Below are 27,178 nucleotides of genomic sequence, written 5' to 3'. Positions count from 1 at the left end.
GAAGAGAGGGAAGATTAGCATGCAAATTGGACATTCTTTGTCATTAAAATAAAGATGTGAATTTCCGTTAGACAAAGATAAGATAAAAGGGAAATAATTTTAAAGAATGTAGATTGGTTAAATGATTTACACTATTGTTAACATTTATTTACAACAAGAAATTTATTTGATTGTTTGTTTGGGGTATGGTTGGAATCTCCCGAATCGGAATTCGCGACAAATACTACCTTTCCGTAAAGCACATCGTTCTTACTATTGCTTTGTTTTAGGAATAGTTTAGAACGTATTGGTGCGACGTTGTTCGCTATCACGTCAACTGAGAAACCGAATCTTCCAGCTCTTATAGGCTATACTATGAATCGTGAACATGTGTATGCCACAGAATCTGATCGTGATGTCTTTTTTAAGGAAATGAGAAAAGTACGTCACTTCCCGATTATCATGTGTATCTTCTTCCTTTGAACGATATTTCAAGAAGACACATCTCAAGAGAGGAAAAAGATTTTTTTAATGAAAATTTATTATTTCCGTAAAATGATTATCAAATAGGATGCTAACTTATTGGTATAATCATTGCCTAACATTCATTTATTCCTTGTCATGCATAATCGGCAGTTTTTGTCGTTGTATTTTTATAAGCTAATCCTTATACTAACTTAATTTAATTAAGTGAACCGCAGTAATTTAACAAATACGCATGCCTATGCATTGGATTGATTATATATGTGCGCGTAATTTTATTGTTATAAAGCAATTAACTATTACTATTACAAAAATTGCAAATTACGAACTGTAAACTGAGAAGGTATATGATGTTAGCATGCAATGGGGATGACTCCACAATTTCTTGATATTATAAACATAAAAATGTTCGATATAGGCAACTGATCGATGTATGCATGTTTCTGAATCGCTCAGTAGAAACAGCAAGACCAATGATGCACCTTTGCAAGCAGCGATGGGGACGTATAAAACGGAAGAGCAGCGAGACGAGAAGTTCGGCTTAGAGAGGACATGTAAAGCTGGTAAGGTAAGTTTAGAATATCCATGGTATAAGTTAAACATCATTAACTCAAGTTAAATAGTAAATGTCTTCTGTCTATCTAATATTCTTCAAGATGATGTCTGATTTATAGATCGATATTATGATCGCTTTGGATTCAAGCGGTTCTGTTTTCAACGTATTCGAGGATGAGCGGAAGTTAGCACACGACTTGATTGATTCTTTGGTACCAGTGACACTGAAAGATGGACGTATTCAGGTATTCATTTCAATAAAGCATAACCAAGCTCCGTTATTTCGTTATATTTTAGCAAATGTTTAATCATGGTAAATTTGCTGCGAAGTAATAATGTAATACAGTCTTTCTTCCATACATCGTTATTACAAGTATCTGTCATAATATTACAGGTATCTGTGATGCGTTTTGCATCTTCTGCCGAGGTGGTAATCCCTTTTAAAATTAGTCGAACTCCTAATGAAATTATGGAAAAACTGGATAAAATTAAATTCACTGGTGGCAGTACAAGAATAGCGAAGGCTGTTGACTTGGCTCTGACAGATTTATCTCGTTGGCGGAGAAATGATGCGATTCAGGTAATTCATGAGATGCTATTCTGATAATAACGAGAGGTAATCAAGACATTCAGGAATACTAACTGTAATCTTGTTATACACAGATAAAATTAAAACACAAAGCAAGTATCTGCTACAGATATTCATTTTGATATCGGATGGAAATGGGCATGAACTTTGGCATGTGGCGCAAACGGCTGGTAGAAAGCTGCAGAACGCAAATATCGAGGTCTTTGCTGTGCCCGTAAGTCAAGACCATAACTTGAACGAGCTAATCCTCTATACAGGTGATGCAAAGCGAGTATATGTAGGGGCGAAGCAAAGTCAGTAAGTATCTATGTTTCTTATCAACATATTCTTATGATAAGACCCATTAGAAGAAATATTGACGTTAAATGCGTGCGATATTGTTCCGCAAGAGCTACAGTAAAACTACAGAAAAGTTTTTCTGGAAACGCAATCATCCTAGTGTGTGCGGGGAAAACCATATCCGAAAATATTTCACCATTTCAGATTTGTTCACACCATTTCTTCTTTAATTAATAAATGTGTGCGCGCAGAATTTTCTCGACCTCACGTAACAAACGTCACTGAGCCAAGATTAAACGTATTCGAAAGTGTTTCTACTACTATCGTGAAATCGAAGACACAAATAACTCGAAGTATGACTGAAATGAATGGAGAAACTGAACAGGAACTATCAAAGAAACCGGTAACAAAGGTGGAACCATCCGGCAAGGGCAATCTAAATTTGGAAGCCTTTGTAAATTCATTGGATGATTTGAGCTCCCCAATTGAGATTCCCAATATTCGCGGACAGTTAATGTTTAAAGCTGATGGTACTCCACTGCTATCAGATAATAAACAGAATGCAAAATTGAGCAAGAACCTCAAAAGTGAACTAATCATGAATGAAGCTGTAGAAAAGCAAACTGCAGCAAACATTACTACCAAGGTATTATCTCATTCATCTCTTACCTTCTTACATAACTGCCAATTCAGTTATATCACCTTTTTTTTTTTATTCTATCGAACCGTTTGTTATAACTAAAGGCTACAAAACATTCAGATCTCTCCACCAGTTTCTTATTTGGATCTTCTTTTCGCTATTGATCTCTCGCCATATTTTCCCGCTAATTTGAAAAATCAGTTGAAATTAGTAACGGAATTGGTTAACAAAGTAACCGACGAAGATATCAATGAAGAACGGATCCGAATAGGCGTTGTAACTTTCACCCAAGTTAGTGTTCATACATTACTCGGTATTAAAAACTTAAGTGGATATCAAGAGCACTTATGAGTGAGATCCAAGATGTTCAATTTGAGATGTAGTATAAAGGAAGTAAAGTGAGTAGGTAATTGACCGACTGAAATGTGGAAGTATTAGAACGAATAGTTCTTCAACTTCTACCTCAGAATTTTATCGGAATATTAGAACTTGTGGTACTGTCAGTACAGTGTAACCTCCAGTTATGGCGCGTCTGTAGCATGGATAAGATTCCCATCTCGTGAAAGCCTGTGTTTCCGGTTGTCAGAATGTTTCCAGTTTTCTCCAACTTACTGAATTTTCGATCTTGATCAGATCGAAGGACTTGAATTGAATTTTCGATCTTGATCAGATCGAAGGACTTGAATTTGTCTTGGAAGCTGAATTGTAGGAATGATAATGAGCAATATTTAGGAAGCACGATTAGATCTAGAATGGGGCAAAGCGACAACCAAACCACAAGTTTTACAGCACTTCGAGTCCATCGAATATGTAGCCAGTAATTCTTCTGCAGTGACTGGAATCACACTTGCAACTCAGGTTTCATGCTGCTTTATTATTTCTGACCAGTTGGAATATTTATACCACTTTACGTTAACTAAGATGAACAAATATACCAAGTAACCATTTGTTGTTCATGCCCGTTGTTGCAGTATGCTCAGAAATCTCGACGATCAAATGCTCGGCTAATAATTATTCTGGTCTCCGATGGTAGCAGTCAAGATCTGTGGCATTCTGTCGTACAAGCTGCAAAGTATGTCCCCATATAGCCCAATATAGTCGCATCAGCTGTTGGTTGTGACAAGCTTTAGACAAGACTAACCATTTTTAGGAAGTTACATGAATTGCCAGAAACAATTATCTATGCAGTAACGACCAGTAAGCAGTATAAGTTTGCCGAGCTGGAAGCTTTTACGAAAGATAAATGGAAGGTTTACGTGGACGGACGTGTTAGACGATTCATTACTGACGCAAGTAAGTAGTATCTTCCATCTTTTCATTAATAGAAAAGTGGTTAAGAGTGATTAGCGGTTGAAATGGTAACTTATAATTTCAGGCAAACACCTAATGAAAAAGGAGGGAGATGAAAATGATGAGATCATCGATGCCGGATTTTCGCCAATTATCGAATCTATCAAGGCTCATAATGGTAACCATTTCATAAGCAAAATGCAACACTATTTATTGTATCATTCGAATGACTACAACCATTATTATTAACTCTGTGCAGAGTTTCGGGTACTCCTTATATGTATGCGCTTAGAATTGCACTTCCACTATGCTTGATTCCCAATGCTTTTTGCATGCACGCGTATCAGCAATGCAGATAACTACGCTACGTCTTAGTATCGGCAACGGCATTGCTGCAGTACTGCTATAGACCTTTATGCTTCCATGTCGATTTGTGGAAGCATTATTGTGTTGAATTGCTCATATGAAACTGTGAGGTTACGGTATTTGTTTGTTTAACGATTTTAAATTATGTTGTGGCCATTTCGAAACTCTCGATGGAGAGAAGGAAAAGAAGTCCCCAAAGAATAAGTGAAGGTCTAAAGTTTGCAAAAATGTCAATTGAATACTAAAAGGGTCTCTTATACCTTACAGATATTAACAGTCCAAAAACTAGTGGTCCGTTGCTGAACATGATGACTGATAACTTCACCACTTATGATTACATAATTGGATTTTAGAAGGAATATTGCTTCTTAAATTAAGCCAACTGTGATGCTGCAGATCCCGTTGACCTTATCATTTTGGTGGACACATCAACTCCAGCAGACCAAGATTTCGAGGTTTCGAAAAAGTTCCTGGCAGAGTTGCTTCGAAGCTTACAAGTCATTGACTTCCAATCACGAGTTCGAATATCGCTTACAACGTTCACCGATAATGCTCACATCGAAATTGAGCTGAGAAAGCCAACAGCGAAGGAAAATATATTATATGCTGTGGGAAAACTACAAAATGAATACAGCAATGCATCCGTATCCGCAGGTAATTATTAAATAAAATCTCAAGCCTGCGATATGAACGGGAGAAATGTGATATCCCAAGGAGCAGCAATCTTCTCAGATTCTATTCAGAGTTTCTGAATAATAAATGTCGCAATTTTGATCTTCATTAATTGAAATATAGAAATGGTTAGTATATGAATAAGACAGTCAAGCTTGGGATACTAAATAGACCTCATGGTTGGTATCTCGGGATGGTTGGATTTTCTTCCTCTCTTCCCTTAGTACTCAGAATGAACTTTAAGATCTGGGTTTAGCTTCGAGCTATAAAATACTGGTAATCTCGAAATAGCATATCTATGAGCAATTAACAAGCACTAAAAGACAACCAAGATATATTGAAATCGCAAATTAATACTTGCGACTTAATTCAAGAATAACTCTCAGACTTTTTGTCCGTTATTTTAGTAGTAAGTTCTGTAAACTGATATATAGTTGTTTGGAGTGAGGCCAATGAATTTTTTAATTTTAAAGGAATCAATCTGGAAACATTTTGTCAAGGTTAGGGTCGAAATAAGATGACCAATTTCGCCATGTTTTGCTAGATATGCAAGAGATTTAAAAGTTTTGGCACTGCATTCGGTGTCCTCAGAACGCATAGTTAAATATCCAGAAAATGTCCTCTATATTTCAGCTGTAGATGTCGCGTTAGCACAAATAAGCGTTCCCGGTGAAGGTCCTCGACAGCGTATTTTTGTGATTCTCACAGATGGTAGTACGCAAGACTCCATGCAAACTATCACTACAGCTGCTGCTAAACTTAGACGTTAGTTTCACTTTTGGAAACCGACAAGAGAGAGTTATAATTTTGGAATATTCGTCTTGTCCTTTAAAAGAGGGAGGGAGAGGAGGGGGGGGGGGTAGATTAACGATCTTTGTTGACAATTTACAATCTTGTAAGTGCAATTTATCTAGTTTCTTATCTTCAATTCAGACAAACTCACGAATCTATTTCACTTGCAGAAACGGACGCAGAAGTGTATGTTGTGCCGATCACAGAAAACTATTCGAAGGATGAACTTTCGTTGTATGTTGGTGACCAGGGTATACTCATAACTCATCCCAAAGCTTACAAAAAGGTAGCACTTTTTTGTTCCATTTAAAAAAGCTGTGGCAGCTTCAAATTCAGTTTATTTTTTTCCTGTTGCAGAAATTCGCAAATTATGCACCTTTGAATGACAACAATACAGTGGTAAAGGATTTTGTAGAAATAGCGAGAATGGATGAGCCTTTTACTCAAATTATTGTCACGACACTTTTCAATGGTAAGCCTTCTTCAGTTATTCAACAGGTGTGTTAAATCAGCTATCGTAGTATCCAGCTTTTCCCCCTGTCTCTCTTTCCTGAAACTTAAGCACTTTCAGATCAGTCTCATGTAACAAACAAACCAGACATGATAGTGAAATCAATTGCGGAAAATGAAACACGCCATCCGCTCTTTGACTTCGATCTCTCTTCTGCAGAAATCAAATCGAAGGTTAGCCGAACCATGCATCATTTTTGAAAAAAATTCCAGTGAACTGCCAAGATGCCTCAAAGAATCGAAGGCGTGTATAAGTAGGCCATTATTTGGGAAGAAAGGTGACATTATGGAGGACTGAATCAATGCTTCTTTCTGAGTACGATTTGGTCGCTACCGCGATGTAGTCATTATCGGGCAAAAGTTTACTCGTATGCTTGATGTCGTGAGATAACTCAGCTGGAGGATATAACCTTCGGCGTCTTTCCAAACACAAATACGTGGCAGCTCAGTCATAAAGATGCGTCATTCATGGTGTCCAATCTGAGAAGTGCCTCCTTTTTCTTTATTAACTGTTAAGGCAGTGTATGATTCATTTACAGGCTCAAATACAAGATCCTAACTGTCTGGTTGATCTAATATTTATTGTGGACACGTCGCAGAGCGTCGAGAAAACCTTCCAGAAACAGTTGCAATTTGCCGTTACATTGGTTCTCACTTTTTAATTTGTCTACAAGATTTTATCCTAACATCAAGTCACTTATAACCTATGTTAAGAAATTTTTTTGTTTGAAAAAAAAAAAGTTTCTCGGCAATACAGATTTATTCGGGAGGTAATATTGTTCTTGCACAATATTACTAGTTAACAACAAGAAAAAGATACAAAATATGTATGTATATAACCTGATGAATTGATAAGCAATGATAAATGAGTTATAGAAAAAGCAAATAATATGATCAACTAACAAACTCCTTATCGTTGCCTTGGATAATAATTTGACTGTTGGTTAGTTGATAGGTCGTTGAGTTAGGAATATGTTACGGGTTTGTTGTATATCGTAGTTTGTTGTCCAGTGGTGGCAGATATGCGAAGATGTCGTCATTTGTGATTCAGTTGTGGAGAATAAGCGACGAAGATCTATCGTCTGCTCGGTTGTAAAAACTGTCTCGGGATTTACATATATATATATAAGGATAGGGAGAAGTTTTATAAGTTCCATCGGGGCTATCATGGAGGTATGGCTAGCTTTGGCATTGTCCATTGTGTAGGTACAATGACATCATTGTCCCTGATGTAGATATTGAGATGTTTTTTGTGTTATGCTGTCCATTGTTATCTTATATCCTCTTCATTGCTTTAATTTTACTTACAAGATTTCGTCAACCCGTCTGTTGGATATTGTGGAAATTTTATTTGAACATAGCTTTAATTTCGGTAATCCGACAGAAAATTTGCATTATAATTTTCGGACTTTTCCCGATAACCTATGCGAATTCTTTCAGTAGAGCAGGTTATAGAAGAAATAGCGCTCTTTAAAAACTAGGGAGAGATAGAAAGCAGTACGGTAGCGGAGTATCAAAAAGCGTAGAAAGAAGTCTGTGACCGATATTTGTAAAATTGTACTGCTATCGAAGTTGCTTTTAGATAAAACAAATTCCGCCATCAGCTTTCAATAATCGCATTCGAGTTGCTGCAATATCATTCAGTTCTGAGGCACAGATCAATTTTCAATTTAATGAATTTAATAACCGGACAGAGGTACATTCCGACAAGTTCCTTTCAAATTTTTTAGTAGTATTTCGTTCTAGTTAAAAAGTATTATTCAGTTTAGATATTAAACGCTTTGCTTTCTCTCACACATTCTGGTGGAAACACGTCTTCAGTGAGTGGTATTAATTTGGCTATCAAAGAAATTCTGGAAAGAGGAAGAGAAGACGTCAGGTAAGTTAAAACACGTCCATATATGTATGTATATATTTACATTTACATTTATACTTACATTTATATTTATACAATTCCTTTTTGTAAGAGTAACTTCTCTGTTCTGCATCTCCAAGAATTCATCTCCAACGATATTGCAGAAAAGAGAGGATGATGAAGGATTATTACTGTATTGTAATATAACTTGATGAATTTTCAAAGTAGATTCATATTATCACTGTTAAGAAGGACAATTATTTTCATAAATTTTTAAAATAGATGTGATAAAAGCTATTTCTGCCTTTTAGTTAGTATCATGTGAAGGATATATTTATAAGGTGACTGCTACCAAATAGTAACAATGAAAAGGGATGTCTTTATTCATTCGGAAATAATTCAAACTTTCAAAGTGCCTGTAAAATGTTGCAGAAGAATGATCGTGCTTATGTCGGATGGTAATAGCCAGGATTGCTGGGAGGATCTTTTAGATGCTTCGGATCGTCTTCATGCTACTAATACCATTGTCTATGCAATTGCTGCTAATCCCGATTACTATTTCAGGTAAATTTAGTCTATCGCTAAAGGAAATGGCTTCAATTCGCCAGCAAGTTCGGAGTTTTAGAAGTTGTTTTTCAGTCATAATTTTTTTCCTGTGGTAATAATGACATAAACTACGGAATAGTGGGAAGAAAACATAATGATTCAAAAATATGTGGAATGATTGGAAGGAAAATTCTGATAGTATAGATCTTTATAATGTGGTGAAAGCAGCAAGCATAAATAGGATGGATGGTTCGTAAAGTTGACATGCATATTTGATCTTATGTGAAGCTTAGGAACAAGCCGCTATCAGTACCGTTGTGCGAAAATTGTTATAAGGGTTGCAGGGAATTAGAAGCATACACAAGAAGTAAATGGCTGGTATATGTGGATGGTCGTGAAGGACGGTTCCTGAACGACGCTACAATATCACTGCTTAAATGCCAGGATCCCTCTACGCCAATCTTCTCACTGCCTCCACGAATAAATGTGTGTTTTTCCATTTCACGCTTTCAGTAAGGAAGAAGAATTGACCTGATGATGAACAGTGAAAGCAACCATAAACCAGGGATATATGTGAGGTATGGAAGACAGGAGAAATATAAGGAATGATAATACCAGGATAGTTGGTAAGGTATAGAGAATAGAGTCATGTCCATTGAGTCCATCTTTCATGCTAAATTATCCGCATCCATTTTCAGCCTAGTCTTTTCTTTGCATTCATTTTTTCTTGACCACCATTTGCATCCACTAATCAGAACTTAGCGGTTACAAAATTATTCGGATGTGAACAAAAAGAAATGAAAAATGAGTTAATGTGGTACTATGTGAGTGGCAATAGCAATAAAACCATTACTTACAGGCGGAGGTCCTAACAGTATTGTCTACCGATGCGGACAAAAAGTTGGTAGAGGAAAAAGAACTGATAAGGCGGAAATCCTCAATAGCATCAATAAGGTTTTGTGTTTTGCATATTTGAAAGAATCTCAATTTTCCATGAAAAGTTGTGCCTGAGATACTTAGTTCATTGTTGAGTAAAGGGCCATAAAGGCATTTTTTCTAGTACCTCTACTACGTTTCAGTGGATCCTCGTGCAAAGACGACTTTGTGGATTTATTATTTATTATCGACACTTCCACTAACACTGAAAATGACTTCAATTGTCAAAAGGCTTCTGCAATGGATCTCATCAAAATGATCCCGCTAGAAGATTTTTTGGTATCTTTTTCACTTCATTTTTCGGTTGCATGTTGGTAGATTTTACCTTGTGGTATTGTCAAAAAATTAAAATTCCGACCTTGCAATACTGTAGACGGTTTTTCTTGCTGTCGCAAATTATCGTGTTCCATGCAAAAAAACTAATTTTCAGGGTCGACTGGCAGTAGCAGTAGTGAAGTTTAGCGAAACGGGGAAAGTGCACTCCGGATTTAAAAAAAAGCAGACACCAGAGGACATACTGTATGATTTGGAACGCTTAAAACAAATTGAAGGCAAAACTTCATTAGCTGCAGGTGTGGAGGCAGCACTGCTCGAAATAGCTTCAAATCAAAGACCTTCGGCTCGATTGGTTATCGTTATCTTTTCCAGCGGTAACAACCGAGATACACGGCAGCTTGCTCAGGTATACCGAACTGACTTTCACTCCCTCATCGCTTTTAAGTCAGTGATTTTGAGTTTGCTTAGTCTTTCTTTTGTTTTTTTTCGATACATGCTGTGTCGAATACATTTAAAGTCCAAATTCGATGATATTGTTATCGGGGTATATTTCTACTTGCCATCACTCATGGAGCATCGTCCTCAGTTGTCCCCAGCGGTTCAACCATTCATTCTGCGCTGTTTCCCAAGAAATTGCACATTAGTGAGGATAGGTCAATCAGCTACTATGCAACAACACAAACCTTCATTAATCCATTATTCAGAGCGCAGCTTTGAAATTGCGCGAGACAGGTGGAGACATTTATGCGGTGACCTTGTCCAAAGAATATGAATTGACGGAATACACAGGAAATGCAGCAAAGGTATACATCGGTAACAGAGCGAATAATTTTACGAAGGTATAATCGTGCATTAATATTTCTCTATCTACATACAGTGATAATTATTTAATAACGTTGGGATGCTAAGCTTACTAAGAACAGTGACAGTATTTGCATAAAATTCCTTTGCAGGATGTTAGTAATGTGATCTTGAATTGTAAAGTGAACAGAAAACTACCGGTAAAGCATGTATCAGTCGGAAGATTAGATGTCAGTTCGCTGACAGGAAGGTAAGTGTAATAAATTATAATAATTTCTTGAAAAGTTGAATTAAACATTAAAACACTGACCGGAATTAGTTTGGAATCGTTCCAGGGCTATTTCAAATGAAATGAAGCAAGGAAATAGTAGTAATGAGGGAGGAAAGAAGCAAGTGAATAGAAGACGGGGATTCACTGCTCCTCTGGATGATAAATCTGTGGAATCAGCACTTGTCGCGAAGTCACTAGAATCAAACAGGTATCGCTTTCGCAGTGATACCTCTTTTATGGTAAGTAAAGGATAAGGACGTATTTCTTACAGATGTAAATATTCGAAGATGGACTTGGAAATAATTCTGGACGCATCTGCTAGTCGTCAGCAAGTTTTCGAACATCAGCGTGAATTGGCTCTCTCACTTATTGAGCGCCTACCGATCGATGCTGGTGAAACTCATGTCGCGGTGGGTATAAACTCATTCACTTCTGTACCAACATTACGTCAAACACTTGGTTTGGGTAGGGACAAACAGGTCAGTGTACTTTCTTACTTTCGGATTAGAGTAACTTTTCAGCAATACCATGATTTTTCCTTTTTTTTTGCGCAAGGGAAATGCATGTGACAAAGTGCTGTGAAATTTCCACTTTGTTCCTTGTAGATGGTGCGCCATGCAATTGAGGACATTAAATACATCGGTGGAAGTACTTTTACTGCCCAAGCCGTAGAATTATCGGTACAGGATTTGGAGCGCGGAAGGAGACCGGATGCCATACAGGTATCAACACTCAATATTTGTGATTTGGAAAAACTTAAGTTGCTTTAGTTTTGCATGTTGCAACACGAAATATGTCAGTTCTAATACCAAAGTTGGATTCAGGTTGTTGTATTAATGAATGATGGAATGTCGCAGGATCCATGGGAGAAGGTACTTGAAGCAAGTCAGCTTCTGAAAGCAACGGGTGCAAAACTTTTTGGTGTAGCTCTTGGAGAGAGTATCGACTTGCGCGAGTTGAAACATTATATCGGTAGTACGGATCGCATTTACAGGGATAATTCTACCGAAAGGTTTCACTTTTGCATTTGCTTTCATTTAATAACAAATCTTTTGTATGATGGAGTCAGTTTCAGGTTCTTGGCAGATGTAGTCTCATTGCTCACCGGTGGGGAAGACTGTGGCATACCAGCTTCTGTAAGTCTGGAAAATACGAAGACGCCTTCGGCTGACTTCAATAGTCAAATCTGCAGCACTCCCAATCTGGATATTATTGTACTCTTTGACAATACCATTAAAAAAGCCAATCTAAGTGAGCAGTCCATCTCCTCCAATCGCTACCTTCTACTAGATGTACTTGGTAAGTCTTGCCACAATTTAATACTCTTTCGTCCTTCCTGGATCTTCAGATGAGCTCGATTTCCCTCGTAATACATTTCACTTATATGTGTTATGGTTGTATAGGTTCGCTACCAGTAACAAAACGTAGCGGTCCAGTGAAAATCTCCGTGATAACTTTCAACAGTCAACCGCAGTTGGTCGTTAGCATGAGTGATCTGCAGGACAGGGATAGCATCTTTACCAAAGTGGAATCAATCAAGCCCGAAGCTGGCAAACCATCTTATGCTAAGGCTGTTAATTTTGCTATTCAGTAAGTGCTGGTTTTTTTAAAGGATGATTTTTTATGAATATATTGGTAGTTCATATTTCCAATATGTAAAGAAATGGCATACCATACATCAGCATGGCAATATTGATTGATTATTTAGTATTCAGGGAATATAACAAAAGACATAGAGAGGACGCCCGTGGTATGCTCGTCATTGTGGGTGACGGAAGATCTGAAGATAATTCCAATGAACGTGATAGTGCTATTGAGCATTTGCGCTCCGTAAGTTAATCTGCTGCCTCTTTAAAAGCAGCTGTTTGTTCCAAAAAATCATCTTGAAAAACTCTCATCTTCTACGAGGATTTTGAAGTCGAACCTTAGAAATACAACATAATCCATCTTGATAAAGTAAGTCACTATTGATTAAAGTGTTGTGGTCCCGTGGTGTAGTGGTTAGCACTCAGGACTCTGAATATACTGGGACGGGAGTTCAAATCTCTCCGAGACCTGGAGCTTTGTTGCGGAATTACTTGTGAATGACTTTTCGGAAATCTTATTTCTAGTAAAATTCGTGATACAGATATCGGCAGAGTCTGACAACCGGAAGCGGTATTCGGAGTGCGTATTGCACTGTGCTAAATAAAATAATCTGCACGGCTGTGAATGAATCCTTTCACCACAAATAGCACGTCGGTGGAAATATTCACATTTGAGCAATGAGCATGGTGATAATAGCTGTAGCGTTACAGTATGCTGGGAAATTATCAATAGAAGATCATGTCGTGACGTGGTATATCGGTATTGTGATTCCTCTTCTTGGTCATGTAAAGGTCAAGGCGAGACCTATCTATTGGTTAGGCTGATCCCGTACCACTTGCGTGCTGGGTCAGGTCGTGTTGCCGCGTCATTTTGTCTGTCACTGTCACTTGAAATTTGATAGCTTGCGTTGGAGGACAATTATTGATCCCATTGACACGAAATGCAGTGACAACTGCGTCATTCCCTGCCACTGTCCTGATCGTATATCCCTCTGAAGCTTAATGTATAGTATGATGATAAAAACTCGCTGTTCTCGCACAACCAAAATTTGAGTAGGATATTCTGTTGCATGGTCCCGTGGTGTAGTGGTTAGCACTCAGGACTTTGAATCCTGCGACGGGAGTTCGAATCTCCCCGGGACCTACCCTCCCTTTTGTATGAGGAATGTTTCCGTTGTGCAATGGTGTCCTTAAATGTCTTGCATCTTCAATTTGAACTGATAAGTTAACCTGAATGAGAGGTCGCATTATAGGCGGTAGATCTTAGCAAATATGCAGTGGACAGTGGTAAGTTGGTGGATGTGGAGGTACTGTCGAAGTATACAGGCTCATCAAATAATGTGTTCAACTACGATCGCAATGCTGAATTTGCCAGAGTTATACTCAATGCTGTTGAAGCTGCTAATAAGGCTCGATGTGTTCGGGTATTATCGATTTTTACCTCACTACTTTTAAGATTTTCAAAATAAATAAGCCATAGTAAGACGGATGCAGAAGCAGCTGAAAATTTCAGCAAATATTCATGTTTCACTCTAGTGAAAAGCGAAGAAAGCCGCCGAGGGAAATAAACTCTTCTCTTTCCCTCCCTTCCCTCTTTGACCTTTGTACTTGCCAGTTACCTCTCTGCTCACTTCTGACAATTGTACACTTTTGGCTTCCTGATATTGTTAGCTGACTTCCTAATCATACTGTTTTAGATGTCATCACATGACATTCAGTTTCCTACAGTAACCATTGACGCCAACGCCCGTAGCACTTCTGAACGCAGAAAGTTGAGTGGAAAACGAAAAAAAGGCATTGCTAGCAAATCAGACCAGAATTTGAAACGGTTCGATAGTAAAAAGGTTTGTCATTAAGTGCTGATTCATGGAACAGTTAACATCCCTCGAACATCACAGAAAGTTCTCTTTGATCTAGTTTTTCCTTCACATTTCTATTTAAATATGAATTATTGATAATTGCACAGGTCCAGGTTGTTACCAAGGAAGAAACGACTGCTGTGGCGGGCGCTCGAATTCCACGGCCATCAGCGAAGTCTGTAAATAGGCAGAAGATTGCAAAGGAAAAGTCCGTCCTGGCAGTAAGCAAAGCGGAGAAACAGAATGAAGCACTGTTGAATGGGGAAAATCTGAAAGACAAACAGCTGAAAGAAATACCAGGAAGTTCACGAAGTTCTAAACTGAGCACTATTCAAATAATCCCAAGTTCCAATTTCCATCGTCAACCTACAAGCACCACTTTCTCGCCAAACACTGCTACTATCTTCTCACCTGGTTAGTTTTTTATTATTGGAAACCAGTACAGGGATTCGGATTCGACGCGTGATTTTAATTACAGGTTGCGAAATTGACGTTATTATGCTCATTGACTCATCAGGCTCTGTGGAGAAAACATTCAGTCGTGAAAAGGAGCTTGCTGCAGAGATGATAAATCGACTTCGGATAGGCCCAAAAAACGCACGTGTTGCGATCGTTAAGTTTGCAGCGAAGGAGAAAGTAAAAACAATCTGGTCATTTGATAAACCGCAAGAGCAGCAAAAAGTGCTACAGGCACTTCAGGAAATTCCCTTCAGCAGTGGGACTACAGCGATACATGCTGCACTCTTACAGGTTCTCTATGATCTGCTTTTAGACTAATGTCTAAATAGGAATTTGCATCATTATCTTTTCGAAACGTACACTTCACATATCGCTTTTGTTCACTTTCACGGTTGTACTTCTTGCAGGCAGTTACAGAATATTCAGCAGCGAAAGGTGCAAGACCAAAACTAGCAACACCTTTTGTAATTGTATTTACCGATGGTTTCGGACAAAAAGACACTATGGAAGCAGCTACTTTGTTAAGGAATCTAATCCCCAGTATATTCGCTGTTGCCATTAGCAGACAAGTAAGCCAATTTTTCTCGATCTTTCACTACATTGGTCATGTACACGAGAAAAGTGTATGAAAGTTTCCTTGATAAATTAAGAAAAAATACATGATTTCTTATAAAATCAACGCTGTTTCCTTTTATGACTTTTAGAATATTCCTGAATTCTAAAGTTACATGCGACGACTAAATTATTGTTAGCTGTGTATACTGTTTGGCGTAAATAAGCTCATTTTTAAGCTTTTAATTAATAATAACAATATATAAAGGGAAGTTTACAATAAGTAATAGATATTTTATTTCCAGCACCCAGTTAATGAAGAAGAATTAATAAAAATCGCTGGTTCAAAGGACCGAGTGTTCATAGATAATGATATCAGAAAGTTGTTTGAGATGCTAGAAAAGATTACTAGGACATGTTGACCTATGCTGATATTCCAATTATTTATTGCTACATAGATGCACTGCAACATTGTCACGATGGAAAGGATCAATTCTGCGCAATAATAATAACCTGATGTGCAATAAAAACAGATCTTAGTGCCATCACATATTCATTTCAGGACTGCAACATTCGGATTGTTTGCAGTTCTCTAAAAGCGCTATTTGCTCAAATGAATTACATTTACTCACAAATAAACACTGCTCTGCTAACATTAGTAGGACGTCCCGCAGCGAATTTTGTGTCACCAAACGAGGTCGTTTCTTCACGAAACTTTTTCTCTTTTAAAAACTCTTGACCGAATATAGACCATCGAGTTGAATATAATTCTCTCATGGTAACTGGTGCTCCCACTATTTCCACGCACCGCATATTCCTTGAAGGATGAATTCGAGATCTCACTTCAACACAATGATTTTCATCCACCATGTTTTGCTCTTTGCAACTGTTCCATCCCATTCTCTACGAATGTCGACGGCACTAAGTTGAAGTATTCATAATAAGTTAACTGGTTTACGAGAATACATTTTCCACACTACACAATGATGTGAAATGTTCTGTCCATCACTTTTATTAAAACAAAAATGAGAAATGGCACAAAGATTAGTGACGAAAAATACAGAAGCATAAAGAATACAAAATGAAACTGAAAAAAACAAAACATGAATGTAAATAGAGGGAGATGACAATAAAATCAAGGCTTGCATAACAGAGAGATTGATTACATGACATAGTGCTTTTCAACGAACATCACCAATAAATGCTAATTAGATCCTAGGAATGTGAAAGACTCGAGAAAGATAACTTCAATTTTGTCCCTATGCACTGATATTTTTGTTTGCTCAGAATCGATTAGAATGAAATGAGTGAAACCATACCATATCAATATTTATATATTAACAATTCTTTAGAAAAGTGTGTCATTGTTAACCTGTAGCTTGTTGCGCACGTCGCGTATATACGTAATCAGCTTTACCTTTCACGCACTCTCTATTTATATGAACGCTTTCGATATCACTTCCTGGTACCGTAAACTTTGCCTCGAGTAACACCTGCGCATTTGCAAGAATATATAATATAGTTCTACATGAATCTAATAAACATAGTTGTGACGTTGTAATAGAAGTGGTTAACAAACCTTTTCCACAATAGAACGTAATGCACGTGCACCGGTTTTGCGTTCTAATGCAAGCGCGGCAATTTCATCAAGCGCATCGGAGGAAAACGAAAGATCTGCACCATCCATGGCAAATTCAAGTTTTTTCTGAGCGAGCAGTGAATTCCTTGGCTCAGTTAATACTCTGATTAGCATACCCTGCAATTATTATTTTAATGACTGCAATTAAAGTGCAACCAAGGTAAAGCATGCATTCCTATATGAACTTGATGTCATCGAGTAAGCTGATACTTTTGTCAGATTGTAAATCATAATGGCGTATGATACATGCAACAAATATGATTTGAAAAATTGTATTTCAAGAAAAAACGTATGAGGGGACTCAACAGAGACAAGGAAGAATAACCTTATCCAAACTGTGAAAAGGCACAATAACCGGAAAACGTCCAACAAGTTCCGGTACAATGCCAAAACTTATAAGATCCCCCTGATCCGCTTGTCTCAAAAGATCGTCTCGCTTTTTCGAGATTGCTGCTTCTAACTTATCATCATCGGTTATTCGCTGCACTCCTGACCTCGCACCTAAATATATCCAAACTGTGCTAAAATAGGAATTACATATATAAACAGAAATCTCAGAATCTTGCGTATATTTTGGTTGAGATTGCATCAATATTTTACCGCCTCACAGTATATGAAACAATTAATTAAAAAACCTAAGCCAAGTGTTTTCTTATCAAGTCGTTTGCCAACTATACGGTCCAAAGCGGTGAATGCGCCTGATGCGACAAACAAGATATCTGTTGTGTCAACTTGGACGAAGTCTTGCTGCGTGCTCATTGATTTACGGCTACTCTTCACGTTCACCAATGTTCCTGCAACTCTCGTTAGAGAAACAAAGAAATCACCAACAGCTATACTCTTTCTAGCACTTAAGAGCAAACGAGAGATAACAGGCAACCAGCATAAAAAAGAAACGTTCGGGGAAAAGTTATCTACCATTTCTTTTAGAGTGACGTATCTAACAACAAACTGTCGTAAAATTCCGAACAAACTTGACTGTTTCCCAAACAGTTAAGTTAAACAATGAAATGAAAACTCATGTACTGATACGATATCAAAAACAAATTCACCTTCTACTAATTTGAGCAGTGCATGTTGTACGCCTTCACCACTGACGTCTCTGAATGCATGAGACTGCACATTATGTGCTGCAGCTATTTTGTCTATCTCGTCCAGGAAAACGATTCCCTGCTGTGCACGTTCCACGTTACCACCCGCATTCTGCACAAGTTTTTGGACGACGCTTTCTACATCTTCACCAACATAACTACAAAAACGTGTTTACATTTATGCATACCCCTTCATCTTTATGACTCTCATCTAGTCGTAATTTGATTCGGATGCTTGCCATATAGTTCGGCATTAGTTTATCCAAAAATTTCTATAATAGCTCCATTACTATAACAATTTATCTTTCGATTTAGATAAAATTACCTGAGAGTATTTACTCATCTACAGCTTGCCTTCGTAAATGATTTAGCCTAAGTTCCTAGTATTATGGAAATAGTAAAACCACGTATAAGTTGGACGCTCGAATATGCTGAAGATTACAGCTGTTAAGCATTTTGTCGCCCCATCTATGGAGAGAATTGGGATGTTCTGCGTAACACTGAACGTTTAAATGTGATGAAGGGCAAGAAAACTTTACCCGGCCTGAGTCATGGAGGTACAATCACACAGCGCAATGGGTACATCCAAAATACGGGCCAGTGTTTGGGTGATAAAGGTTTTACCAACACCGGACGGACCAAGTAGCAGAATATTAGACTTTTCTAGTCGGATCGGAACATCATTTTCGGGAAGTGGACGAAATACTGGTGAAGCAACTCGGTGTTTCTGTTGGGGTGCCGGTGCATCTGAGAAAAAACGAATGTCAGCACGGCCAGCTCTACTGTAATCTTCCTGATACAACACACCAGGTGAAGATGCTCCTGTACGTGGCCGATTTCCATCCGCACTGCTGATAACTGGTGAACCAATGTTATTCTCGATATTGTGATAAAGACGCAGGTAATGTTGATAAACCCCAACTGACAGTGTTTTCTTAGCTTGTTCTTGACCAATGATATACTTATCCAGAAAACTATAAATCTGAAAAATTATTATTGTTGACCAATTTCATAGAAATTTGAGCTGTTTTACATATATATTAGAGATTTAGTAAGGGGAATTGCGAACATAAGAAATATGACCTCTTTTGGATATGGCGGCTTTTTGTCTGCTTCAGTTGCTTTCAAAACACTTCCTTTCTCGTCATCTTCATCTAAAGGACCACAGCTAAACAATCGTCGACAGTTTTCACAAATCAGATAACGTGAACTCGCTAAAAGAACAAAAAGAAGAAATATTCAATAGATGTAAGTATAAAAGCTATATCAAATGTTGACGAGTATGACCTACTAGGTTAAACTACTTGCAACTGACAAAAACTAAACCAGCAATCGTAAATTTTAATACAACAACGCTAACAGATACATTGTACTTAGAGATCTTGGTCACCTGTGGTCCAGGATTAGAATGGGGCTATCATACAGAATATTCCGTCCTTGCTTAACAAACGTTATTTATTACTCACGCGTCGATGATGGTATGTTTTTGAGCGGCTTGCCGCACTCATCACAACGACTGTTGGAAGATGAAGTACGCCAGATATTCCATCTTGTTGTAAGATGTTTACCACTCAATGGAATTGCTGCATGTAATGGAATACGCTGTCGAAATATTGTGTGTTCGCTAGTACTATTGTTTCCCCAGTCATCTGCATCTGAAGCCAAATTATTATTTCCACCGCCATTTGCTATGTGCCGCACTGTTCTAACTAATAGAAATGGCTGACAATGTCGACGCGCCACGACTACGGCCGACGATGGACAAACCATTCTGAAACATATGAATGCTTAGTTCAAGACAAAAGAAAAAAAGCGATTTTTGAGTCAATGAACAACGACAACCATCACAATTAAAACTATCCGATCTAGAAAGATCTGTACACCAACGTCGATAATATCACTTTTGAATGATGAGCACTTCACATATTTATTCGATTATTAAGTTGAAATATACATCAAGTTCAGACCCTGTGTTATCTCCCTATGCTCAAAAGATTTTTGAAATGATGCATCGAGAATGCCTGGAAGACCCTCAAAATTCTGTCACAGAAATATCAAAAAAATGGCCATCTGCTTTATCTTGAAATGAAAATATGATATTTAAAGAACCAACAGGAGACGACAACGCTTCTAATTCAGTACTGTTTTCCGCCAACTCATTCCAACCTATCTGCTCTTAATTTAGATCATACACCCTTTTATCCACATTAAAGAGGGAGGGAAGCACCTTCCCAGAATTCTATCAGGCCAAAGAGATATATCAGTGGCAGAAGAAATCATTTTTTTTAACCCCACATTCAGATGACCCATTGAGACAAACCATACATTACTTCCCATGAAAATCACTTTTGTCACAAGGCACACTCCACAAGCACTGTCCCACCACTTTTCGAAGCTTGCTGGAATGAAAAATGGAGCAAAACACCGCACTCCCGCCATTCGATCCCTACCTCAGAGGCCCGCTTGAGCAACTTCCTGCATCACTCACTGTTGCCCTGTCAATCTCGCATAACACTATTTCACCTATCTCATCACTCTCTGTTTACCCATCACTAGCACACATTGCACCACTACACAGATCGCACTCTGGCACTATCACATCTCGCGCACCCTTCTCCGCGACTTCGCTAGCAAACAATTTCAGGCCCAGTTAATGTCTTGCAGTTGATTGTTTAGAAAGTGCTGGCTTAGTATTTGCTTCGAGGACTGTACTTACAGGATACTTTAAAGATAACAAAGTAACAGACAGCATGAATTTATTTTAAGCAAACGAACATTTCATTTCACATTTCAACATCTCACCTTTTATTTGAAATTGTCGTTGAAACGCTTTCATTTGCTGACAAGCCAGTATACAGTTTCAATAAAACCTTTTCGAGTTAGCTTTAGCTCAATAACTTCTCGCAGTTGGACATTTCGCTTTGAGGAATTTCATTTTCCAAGAATTTTCAAATTCCGTAAGAGCTCTTCATTCTCGAACCTTCCATTCTCTTTCACTATCCCATTTTCAACTTCAGTAGTACTACGCGTTTTCACAAACTTCAACTATGCCTTCTTTTTCAATGTTTTTTTACCTTTTAACTCTTCCTTTTTCCTCTCTCCGTGCAGTTCTACTTCCAACCAGTCATTTAACGATATCGTTTTAGCTGCTTATCAGTAAGGCCGGTATTTCAGAGAGAATCAGTCAAAATGTCCCGGATGATTTTTGCATTAGAGTACCCGAAGCGAGTAAATGTTACCAATTTATTATATATGTTACTCGGACTCCTAGATAGGTCTCTTACAGTTTCGTATTCTTTGCTTCGATATTCCATATTACAGTCCGTATGCAAGCGATACAATCGTAAAAGAAAACTCAGCTTAAGGTAAGAGTTCTGTTGACATGCAGCCAGTGGCATGGAAACAGATGGTTACCGCCACATCACTCAATAGAGAAAGAATGCAAAGCTAAGAATACGATTGGAAGATTAAAACAAAAAGTAATGAGGAGTGATTAGAGTATAAGCAAGGATTGAAGCCCTTTCTAAAACAGCAGCCATGTTCGAAAGGTTCACTTTTCTACTCTCTTAAATCTCTTCTAAAAGCTGATCGATGAATCCGAATGGCTTTCTATGTTGCTACTATGAACAAATGCTTCTGCCTGTTTATGTTGAAGTCAATTTACACTGCAAGAATTTCTGACTTCAACAGATCATAATCTTGTTACATTTTTTAGAAACCGACCACATGCCTTCAGTACTCAGTGTCTGGTAGGACTTAAAATGCTGGCATTACTAACCTTTCGACACCACCTCTGCATTGCTCCTAGCATTCCAATTACGCATCGTTCCATTAACTCTATATGCTTCAAATGTACTTCCAAATACTGCATATGAAGTTGGCTAAACTTATCCTGAGACAAATTCATGATCCGATGTCGAATAACTCACTCATGCGAGTTAGCTTGTTTATTGATGGACTGTAATTCCAAAAATCTCACAGTGATTTAGACGACTTTAATGACGATGAGATAATGATCTTGATCTAAAACAGAATAGCCTGGAATCTTCCCTTATAAATACGAACATCCCATCTCAAGAAGTTGTGGGATCCAAATTCTGTGAAAATTGTTGGCATTTTTTTTTTCTCATGCTTAAAGTCATGAGTCAGTTATCTAATCTACTAAAAGTGCTTTTTCTGAAGATTTGTGCATATATGGTAACTAATTTGTAAAGGCTTTATTCCATGTAAAATCTTTTATACAATGGTGAGAAAGCTGTACATCAGATAAAATAACTCCTATGCAATTTTTTCTAAAGAAAACTGTTCTTATATGTAAATTTCTCTTGCACCTGTGAGAATACTGTCAACATGTAATGATTGTTCCTTTTCACACATCCCATATATAAACCCTAAGAATCTCTAACAAGATCCAATGTTAATTTCTCCCCGTCGCCACTCAACTCTACCCAACACAATCCTGATTTATTTCCTCTCCGTTTACGAATCGTTCAATATTTTCCCCGTTACTCTACGTTATTAAGTTGAGCTTTATTATACTATAATTTGAATTACTTCTAACCTGTTTTTATTATATTTGTTATTTGAACAACAATAAAGGATAACTATTATACTCCTCGAACACATGACCAATCAGTATTCAGTAAGTCATTTTTTTATAAAACATATTTGCTTTATTACTAACAAGAACATCTAATTCTCTTAATTTTTTTACCACGACAGAAATTTAGTAATCTCTCCGCCTTTCTTAATAAGATTCGATCCAAGTTTCTAGATAGCAAGCTTTGCCATGTAAAAAAACCGTAAAGTAACTTCAACTTTGCTATTCTGCATCACCACCATTAACTTACAGCATCACTACTACCAATGCTATTAAATTATCTTTCCTAAGAACACGTAAATAGCAAACCCTACCAATATACCATGATTACCAGCATACAATGCGCTTAATAATCAACAAGATTCCAAAACCGCATCTTACGAGAATGAAATAACCAGCTCCACAAGCAGTAGTTTTTTCCAAATTTAATTACCCAAGAGCGAATCAAATGGTACAAAAGGATGCTTAATATCATGCTTAATAACCCAATCTGAATGCCTAGTTGTAAACCAAAATTTACGAACTGCACTTCGTAAGTTATTACCCATGTACTTTTCGCGTCATCGTTCACAATGTTTTGTCAGTTCCAGCCAAAATTCCCAGCGTGATTGCTAAACGCAGCATTTCCTGCTACAGCTATTAATCTGTCTCTGTGATATCTTCCTGCAACGGAAGCACGACCATTTCTTCTTCCGCCATCCTCTGCTTTTGTTTGTCAATTGGATAGACGCTTCTATATTTGTTGAGAAGCAATTTCTGTTGGTTTCGATTATGAAGTGTCAGAATGAGGACCAAAACAAACGATTCGAATTTAATGAAGATGACACCGAATCTCAAGCCTGGCCCTTTCTTTAACCTTATCATCGCACCGCTACATTTTGGTTCAGATAAGGAACCAAAATTACTGACAATAATGCATCCTTCTTCCTCTTCACCACCATAATTTTAACAACAAACGTATTGGAATAAATAACTCATGAAAAAAATAAAATAGTTGTAAAAATATTATAGTTCATGCCATTAAAATAATTCGCGAGAAATACGTTGCTTACTTCAACATCTTTTGTCATTTTCCAGGGCTATGTTTTATTCGTTTTCGAATCATTTTAATTAGCTGTGAAGTGATTTGAACCAAGAACTACATTTTGCAACTCTTTAATCGATGTTAGAATCGTGCTTTAAACATAAGTGAATGCATACGATTCACAACGATTCATAATCACAAAAGAAGCAAATGTAGAAGTTTATGCCGAAAATTCAACAGTGAACTATTTCTTAGAAAAAACCATGCCTTTCTGATGCGAACAACTATTAATACTGATAAATAAAGTTGAGCAAAGATCCCTCTTCAGAGATGTTCACCGCTTGAAGCGCTTCAATAAAACTCAGAAATACGCTTTCTATTGCACAAACTGATGACATGAATGTGAAAAGTGCGTCTACTAGCCAGTAATACCTTGCAAATAAGATGGCATCTTAATTTTCATGAACAACCGAGTGGCAAAGAAACCAATGAGAACACAAGCGAAACCCAGTCCCAACATCATTATTCGATCCAACTTAGGTGTCAACGGATTATTGCATTTATCCAGTATGATAAAACCAAGTCCTGAAAGACGTGAAAAAGGATAAGAGAAGGGATGTTTGAAATACAGTTGCGAAATCCTAAGCTACTTTTACATGCCAAAATTCAATATATGATTTCATCTCCACCAAAGTTTATATACTTAAGAACTTGAAGATATCACCAGGAAGAGAGTTATATCAATAGTTATGACTTTCAACGCTCAGCAAACAATTAAAAAAACTACCGCCCAAAGAAAACATAAAGCTTGCTGCTAAGCCTTCCATAATATACTGCCCATTAACTCGATATTGCATTATAGCAACTGGTTTTGCATTACCCCTTTCATCGGTCGTTTGTCCTACAACAATAATAATTAAATTAAGAGGAATAGTATTGAGAACTAAAACAATAAAATTGAGTAATTACATACTAATACTTGCCGATGCTTGGAGGTTCATTGATAATATCATAGATGACACCTCCAGTCACGAAGAAATAAGTCATCATCACTAGTGTGAATACCTGCATCGGTGAAGGCATCTAAAAACAACATAATAACTTGAGAAGTTAATAAGCAATACTTCAATACGTTTGAGGATGCAGTGTTATAACGCCAATTTATAACGACTCGTCATAAAACGATCATAGCAAAACAGATTTAACACGAAAGCATACTAACAAAAAGGTACAGAACAAACCTTCAGCCATCTTGGAGGTGATATTTTAACATTCGGAGGGTCAATGAATGTGAACAGAAAAGCTTCTAGGACGGATTCCATAGCTCCTTTAACAATCTGCAATTCTTAGGAAACATAAATCATGTCACGGCACCCTGATCAAGAGATGGCAAATTTAATTTTTCAACTATAAATATCCCCAAGAGCTTCCATATCCGGATCATGATTCAAAAAAGATAGCACGTAAATGACTCTGCAAAAATATGGAACATAGGTCTGGAAAACACTAATTTATTTTCTAGAATGAATTAAACCATACACTTTATTATTTTCATATTTCCTGAAATCTCCCGCTCCATCACTCATTCATACAATTAATGATTGAATGCTAACGCAGCTATAACTTCCCACCAATTTTACGAATACCAAATAGCAAAAATTTCAAATGAAACAGCCTGCCGGTATACCACTCGAAGGGATAAACAACAGCCATAAGCTCCATATATCCAGTTATAATCTTACTTCTCTTCAGAATAATCTATTTGATTCAACAGAAACAAATGTTCGCTTGCGATTGCTACGTATGGGGGAGAAAAAAAAACACATAGACTCACAAGAAGGCAAACTTCAATATCAAAACGAGTACCAGCAGGTAATATAATAGTTTATGCAACAGGAGTGCTTATCAAGAGGACGAACATGGTAACAGTAGTTGGCAATATGTTTTTTCTTAACGTCATAAATTTATTGCTCTTCTTTATGTATGCAAGACATGCTTCTTGAAAGCATTAAATTGCAAAAGTGCAAAATAATCATGCATGTTTATACATATTATTGAAAATAATTCATTTCAGGTAACAATTTTAGCACAGCATATTCCAAGCTGAATATGCTACGATATTATCAACAATGCAGTCTGAAAGAAGTTTTCCAGGGAATTACAGACTTCTGGATCTGGCCCGAATCACCTTGAAATCTCCATAAATGAAGGTATAAACAAATCCACAAACGTAATAATGCACCCAAAAAGAAAAAAAAAGAAGGAAAAAAAAAGAAATAGAACGGACGCGCTCCCAATCTAAGAAAATAAAGTATACCGTTGGTGATGACTAAGCTTAATCCAGTTCAGAGAGCCATATCACTCCAATGAAGACATCACACAGTGACTTATTATCCGAAAAATTGTTCCAAGTGATATTCAAATGTTTTGCTTAACGAAATGAATGCTAATGTTCTCTAAAAGCACTCAACTATCTTCATTTTGAGTCGCGTTAGTTAAAGTACAAAAATATTTCCTCATTATCAGAAGGAAGGAAAATATTCTGAAAATCTAACATCTATCTTTCCAAGTTATATATAGATAAGCCAATAACATAACACAAATTTTTGAGATTTACCCAATATACACAGATGTTCACAGAGACAGCTGATGGCAAGGAATCTCAGTTAAACATACTTTCTTTTATAAAAATTAACTTGAATCTTATTCCATTTTTAATGAGATGAAGATTTCTGATTTGGGGAGAAATGAAAAGAGGGACTTGGTCTCAGCCTTTCCGTAACATTCCCATCAGCAGTAGCAAAATAAGCCTTCTCGGCAACACCTATAAAAAGACCCGTCTCGACAACACCTGGTAATGATATCAGACGAGTGTGCAAAGCTGCTAGATCTTCCGTTGTCACATATTTATTTTTCGGAAAATTCCAATCCAAGATGAAATTGTTGTTGTCTGTAATAAAAGGATCCAACTTTCCTTTACCATTCATCCTCAACTCAGCTTCACCACCTTCCTTGCGTTTTATCCAGTTCAAAACTGGCGCATATCTGTAAAACGATATTACAATCTCAGTTCATTTTTGACACAGTGCGGCCCACCATGTCTTGCAATGATGACTTACCAGTGCAAAAGACACTTCTGGAAGCAATAAGCAAGCTAGAAAGATATTTGTTGAATGTCTAAGTTAGCCGGTCTAAACCATTTCCAATTTAATCAGCAAACGAAATGATTTGACCACTTATCATGCAAATCTTCTTTAGGAGCTTCATAAATGGTGTGTCGAGGCAAGTCGCATGAAACCAGACGACATACGAAGCAAAAAACACTAATAACAATAAAGATGAACAAATAGCCTCCTGGACTTGATAGCGGATAAACGTAATTACAGTGCTGAAAAACCTACCCAAATGGAACGACTTCGATTGGAATGGGAAAATTCTTATCGCCCAGTTTTTCTGATTGCTTACTGGCATCAGCGATGATATAAAATTTCTTGGCACTTGCCTGCACGATTTTTTCTTGAGTTAAGC

At 37.4% G+C, this 27,178-nt stretch overlaps 7 protein-coding genes and 2 non-coding genes across 10 annotated transcripts in view; 5 read left to right on the top strand and 4 right to left on the bottom strand.

Annotated features, from left to right (window-relative positions):
* Positions 1–121: 121 nt before the first annotated feature.
* LOAG_03702 (von Willebrand factor domain-containing protein) lies at positions 122–15,718 on the top strand (the record flags this gene model as incomplete). Its single annotated transcript, XM_020446400.1, has 40 exons — positions 122–183; positions 270–420; positions 881–1,030; positions 1,137–1,262; positions 1,412–1,597; positions 1,716–1,903; positions 2,090–2,531; positions 2,646–2,816; positions 3,258–3,383; positions 3,497–3,597; positions 3,676–3,818; positions 3,901–3,993; positions 4,578–4,835; positions 5,487–5,618; positions 5,816–5,931; positions 6,003–6,117; positions 6,217–6,329; positions 6,695–6,802; positions 7,738–7,851; positions 7,925–8,034; positions 8,443–8,574; positions 8,901–9,042; positions 9,416–9,510; positions 9,636–9,771; positions 9,923–10,174; positions 10,473–10,607; positions 10,722–10,819; positions 10,905–11,048; positions 11,112–11,319; positions 11,446–11,562; positions 11,665–11,852; positions 11,916–12,139; positions 12,244–12,430; positions 12,556–12,670; positions 13,680–13,850; positions 14,124–14,270; positions 14,399–14,699; positions 14,764–15,035; positions 15,152–15,313; positions 15,602–15,718. 40 exons carry the CDS (start codon positions 122–124, stop codon positions 15,716–15,718), a joined length of 6,348 nt encoding a protein of 2,115 aa, XP_020303254.1.
* On the top strand, positions 12,824–12,897 carry LOAG_20035. The gene has a single exon. It is a non-coding gene; the product is annotated as a tRNA-Gln (tRNA).
* On the top strand, positions 13,499–13,570 carry LOAG_20034. The gene has a single exon. It is a non-coding gene; the product is annotated as a tRNA-Gln (tRNA).
* A 202-nt stretch (positions 15,719–15,920) lies between the features above and the next one.
* LOAG_03701 (hypothetical protein) lies at positions 15,921–16,196 on the bottom strand (the record flags this gene model as incomplete). Its single annotated transcript, XM_003139238.1, has 1 exon — positions 15,921–16,196. One exon carries the CDS (start codon positions 16,194–16,196, stop codon positions 15,921–15,923), a length of 276 nt encoding a protein of 91 aa, XP_003139286.1.
* A 52-nt stretch (positions 16,197–16,248) lies between these two features.
* Positions 16,249–19,806, bottom strand: LOAG_03700 (ATP-dependent Clp protease). Its single transcript, XM_003139237.2, has 8 exons — positions 19,493–19,806; positions 19,110–19,240; positions 18,566–19,008; positions 17,988–18,184; positions 17,571–17,729; positions 17,261–17,436; positions 16,876–17,052; positions 16,249–16,789 (listed from the first exon to the last, which is right to left on the bottom strand). Exons 1-8 carry the CDS (start codon positions 19,794–19,796, stop codon positions 16,664–16,666), a joined length of 1,713 nt encoding a protein of 570 aa, XP_003139285.1. The 5' UTR covers positions 19,797–19,806; the 3' UTR covers positions 16,249–16,663.
* A 631-nt stretch (positions 19,807–20,437) lies between these two features.
* Positions 20,438–20,680, top strand: LOAG_03699 (hypothetical protein; the record flags this gene model as incomplete). The annotated part of the gene is made up of 1 exon (XM_003139236.2): positions 20,438–20,680. The coding sequence occupies one exon, from the start codon at positions 20,438–20,440 to the stop codon at positions 20,678–20,680; it is 243 nt and encodes an 80-aa protein (XP_003139284.2).
* Positions 20,681–23,874: 3,194 nt separating this feature from the next.
* On the bottom strand, positions 23,875–25,236 carry LOAG_03698 (DC2 protein; the record flags this gene model as incomplete). Its single annotated transcript, XM_020446399.1, has 5 exons — positions 23,875–24,235; positions 24,438–24,551; positions 24,634–24,733; positions 24,892–24,987; positions 25,192–25,236. 5 exons carry the CDS (start codon positions 25,234–25,236, stop codon positions 24,069–24,071), a joined length of 522 nt encoding a protein of 173 aa, XP_020303253.1. The 3' UTR covers positions 23,875–24,068.
* A 79-nt stretch (positions 25,237–25,315) lies between these two features.
* On the top strand, positions 25,316–25,854 carry LOAG_03697 (hypothetical protein; the record flags this gene model as incomplete). Its single annotated transcript, XM_003139234.1, has 2 exons — positions 25,316–25,522; positions 25,738–25,854. The coding sequence occupies 2 exons, from the start codon at positions 25,316–25,318 to the stop codon at positions 25,852–25,854; spliced, it is 324 nt and encodes a 107-aa protein (XP_003139282.1).
* A 510-nt stretch (positions 25,855–26,364) lies between these two features.
* Positions 26,365–27,178, bottom strand: part of LOAG_17328 — a gene marked incomplete at its 3' end in the record, with an annotated part of 3,255 nt that continues 2,441 nt past the window's right edge. For both annotated transcript variants that reach the window (XM_020449986.1, XM_020449985.1), the window contains one exon: positions 26,365–26,695. In XM_020449986.1, coding sequence (XP_020306401.1) covers positions 26,365–26,695 — 331 coding nt within the window. The remainder of the gene's footprint in view (positions 26,696–27,178) is intronic.

This window comes from Loa loa (assembly GCF_000183805.2).
Source record: "Loa loa unplaced genomic scaffold supercont3.62, whole genome shotgun sequence".
NCBI lineage: Eukaryota > Metazoa > Nematoda > Chromadorea > Rhabditida > Onchocercidae > Loa > Loa loa.
The sequence above is the reverse complement of the archived record's forward strand: the minus strand, read 5'-3'. Positions and strand labels throughout refer to the sequence as shown.

Bases quoted from the DNA above. Each gene is read 5' to 3' on its own strand.
- LOAG_03700 (XM_003139237.2), bottom strand. From the start codon at position 19,796: ATGGTTTGTCCATCGTCGGCCGTAGTCGTGGCGCGTCGACATTGTCAG. The intron at 18,185-18,565 runs GTAAAGTTTTCT...ACGTTTTTGTAG, and splicing joins ACCTCCATGACTCAGGCCGG to TTATGTTGGTGAAGATGTAG. The intron at 17,437-17,570 runs GTTTTTTAATTA...GGATATATTTAG, and splicing joins TAAGAAAACACTTGGCTTAG to GTGCGAGGTCAGGAGTGCAG.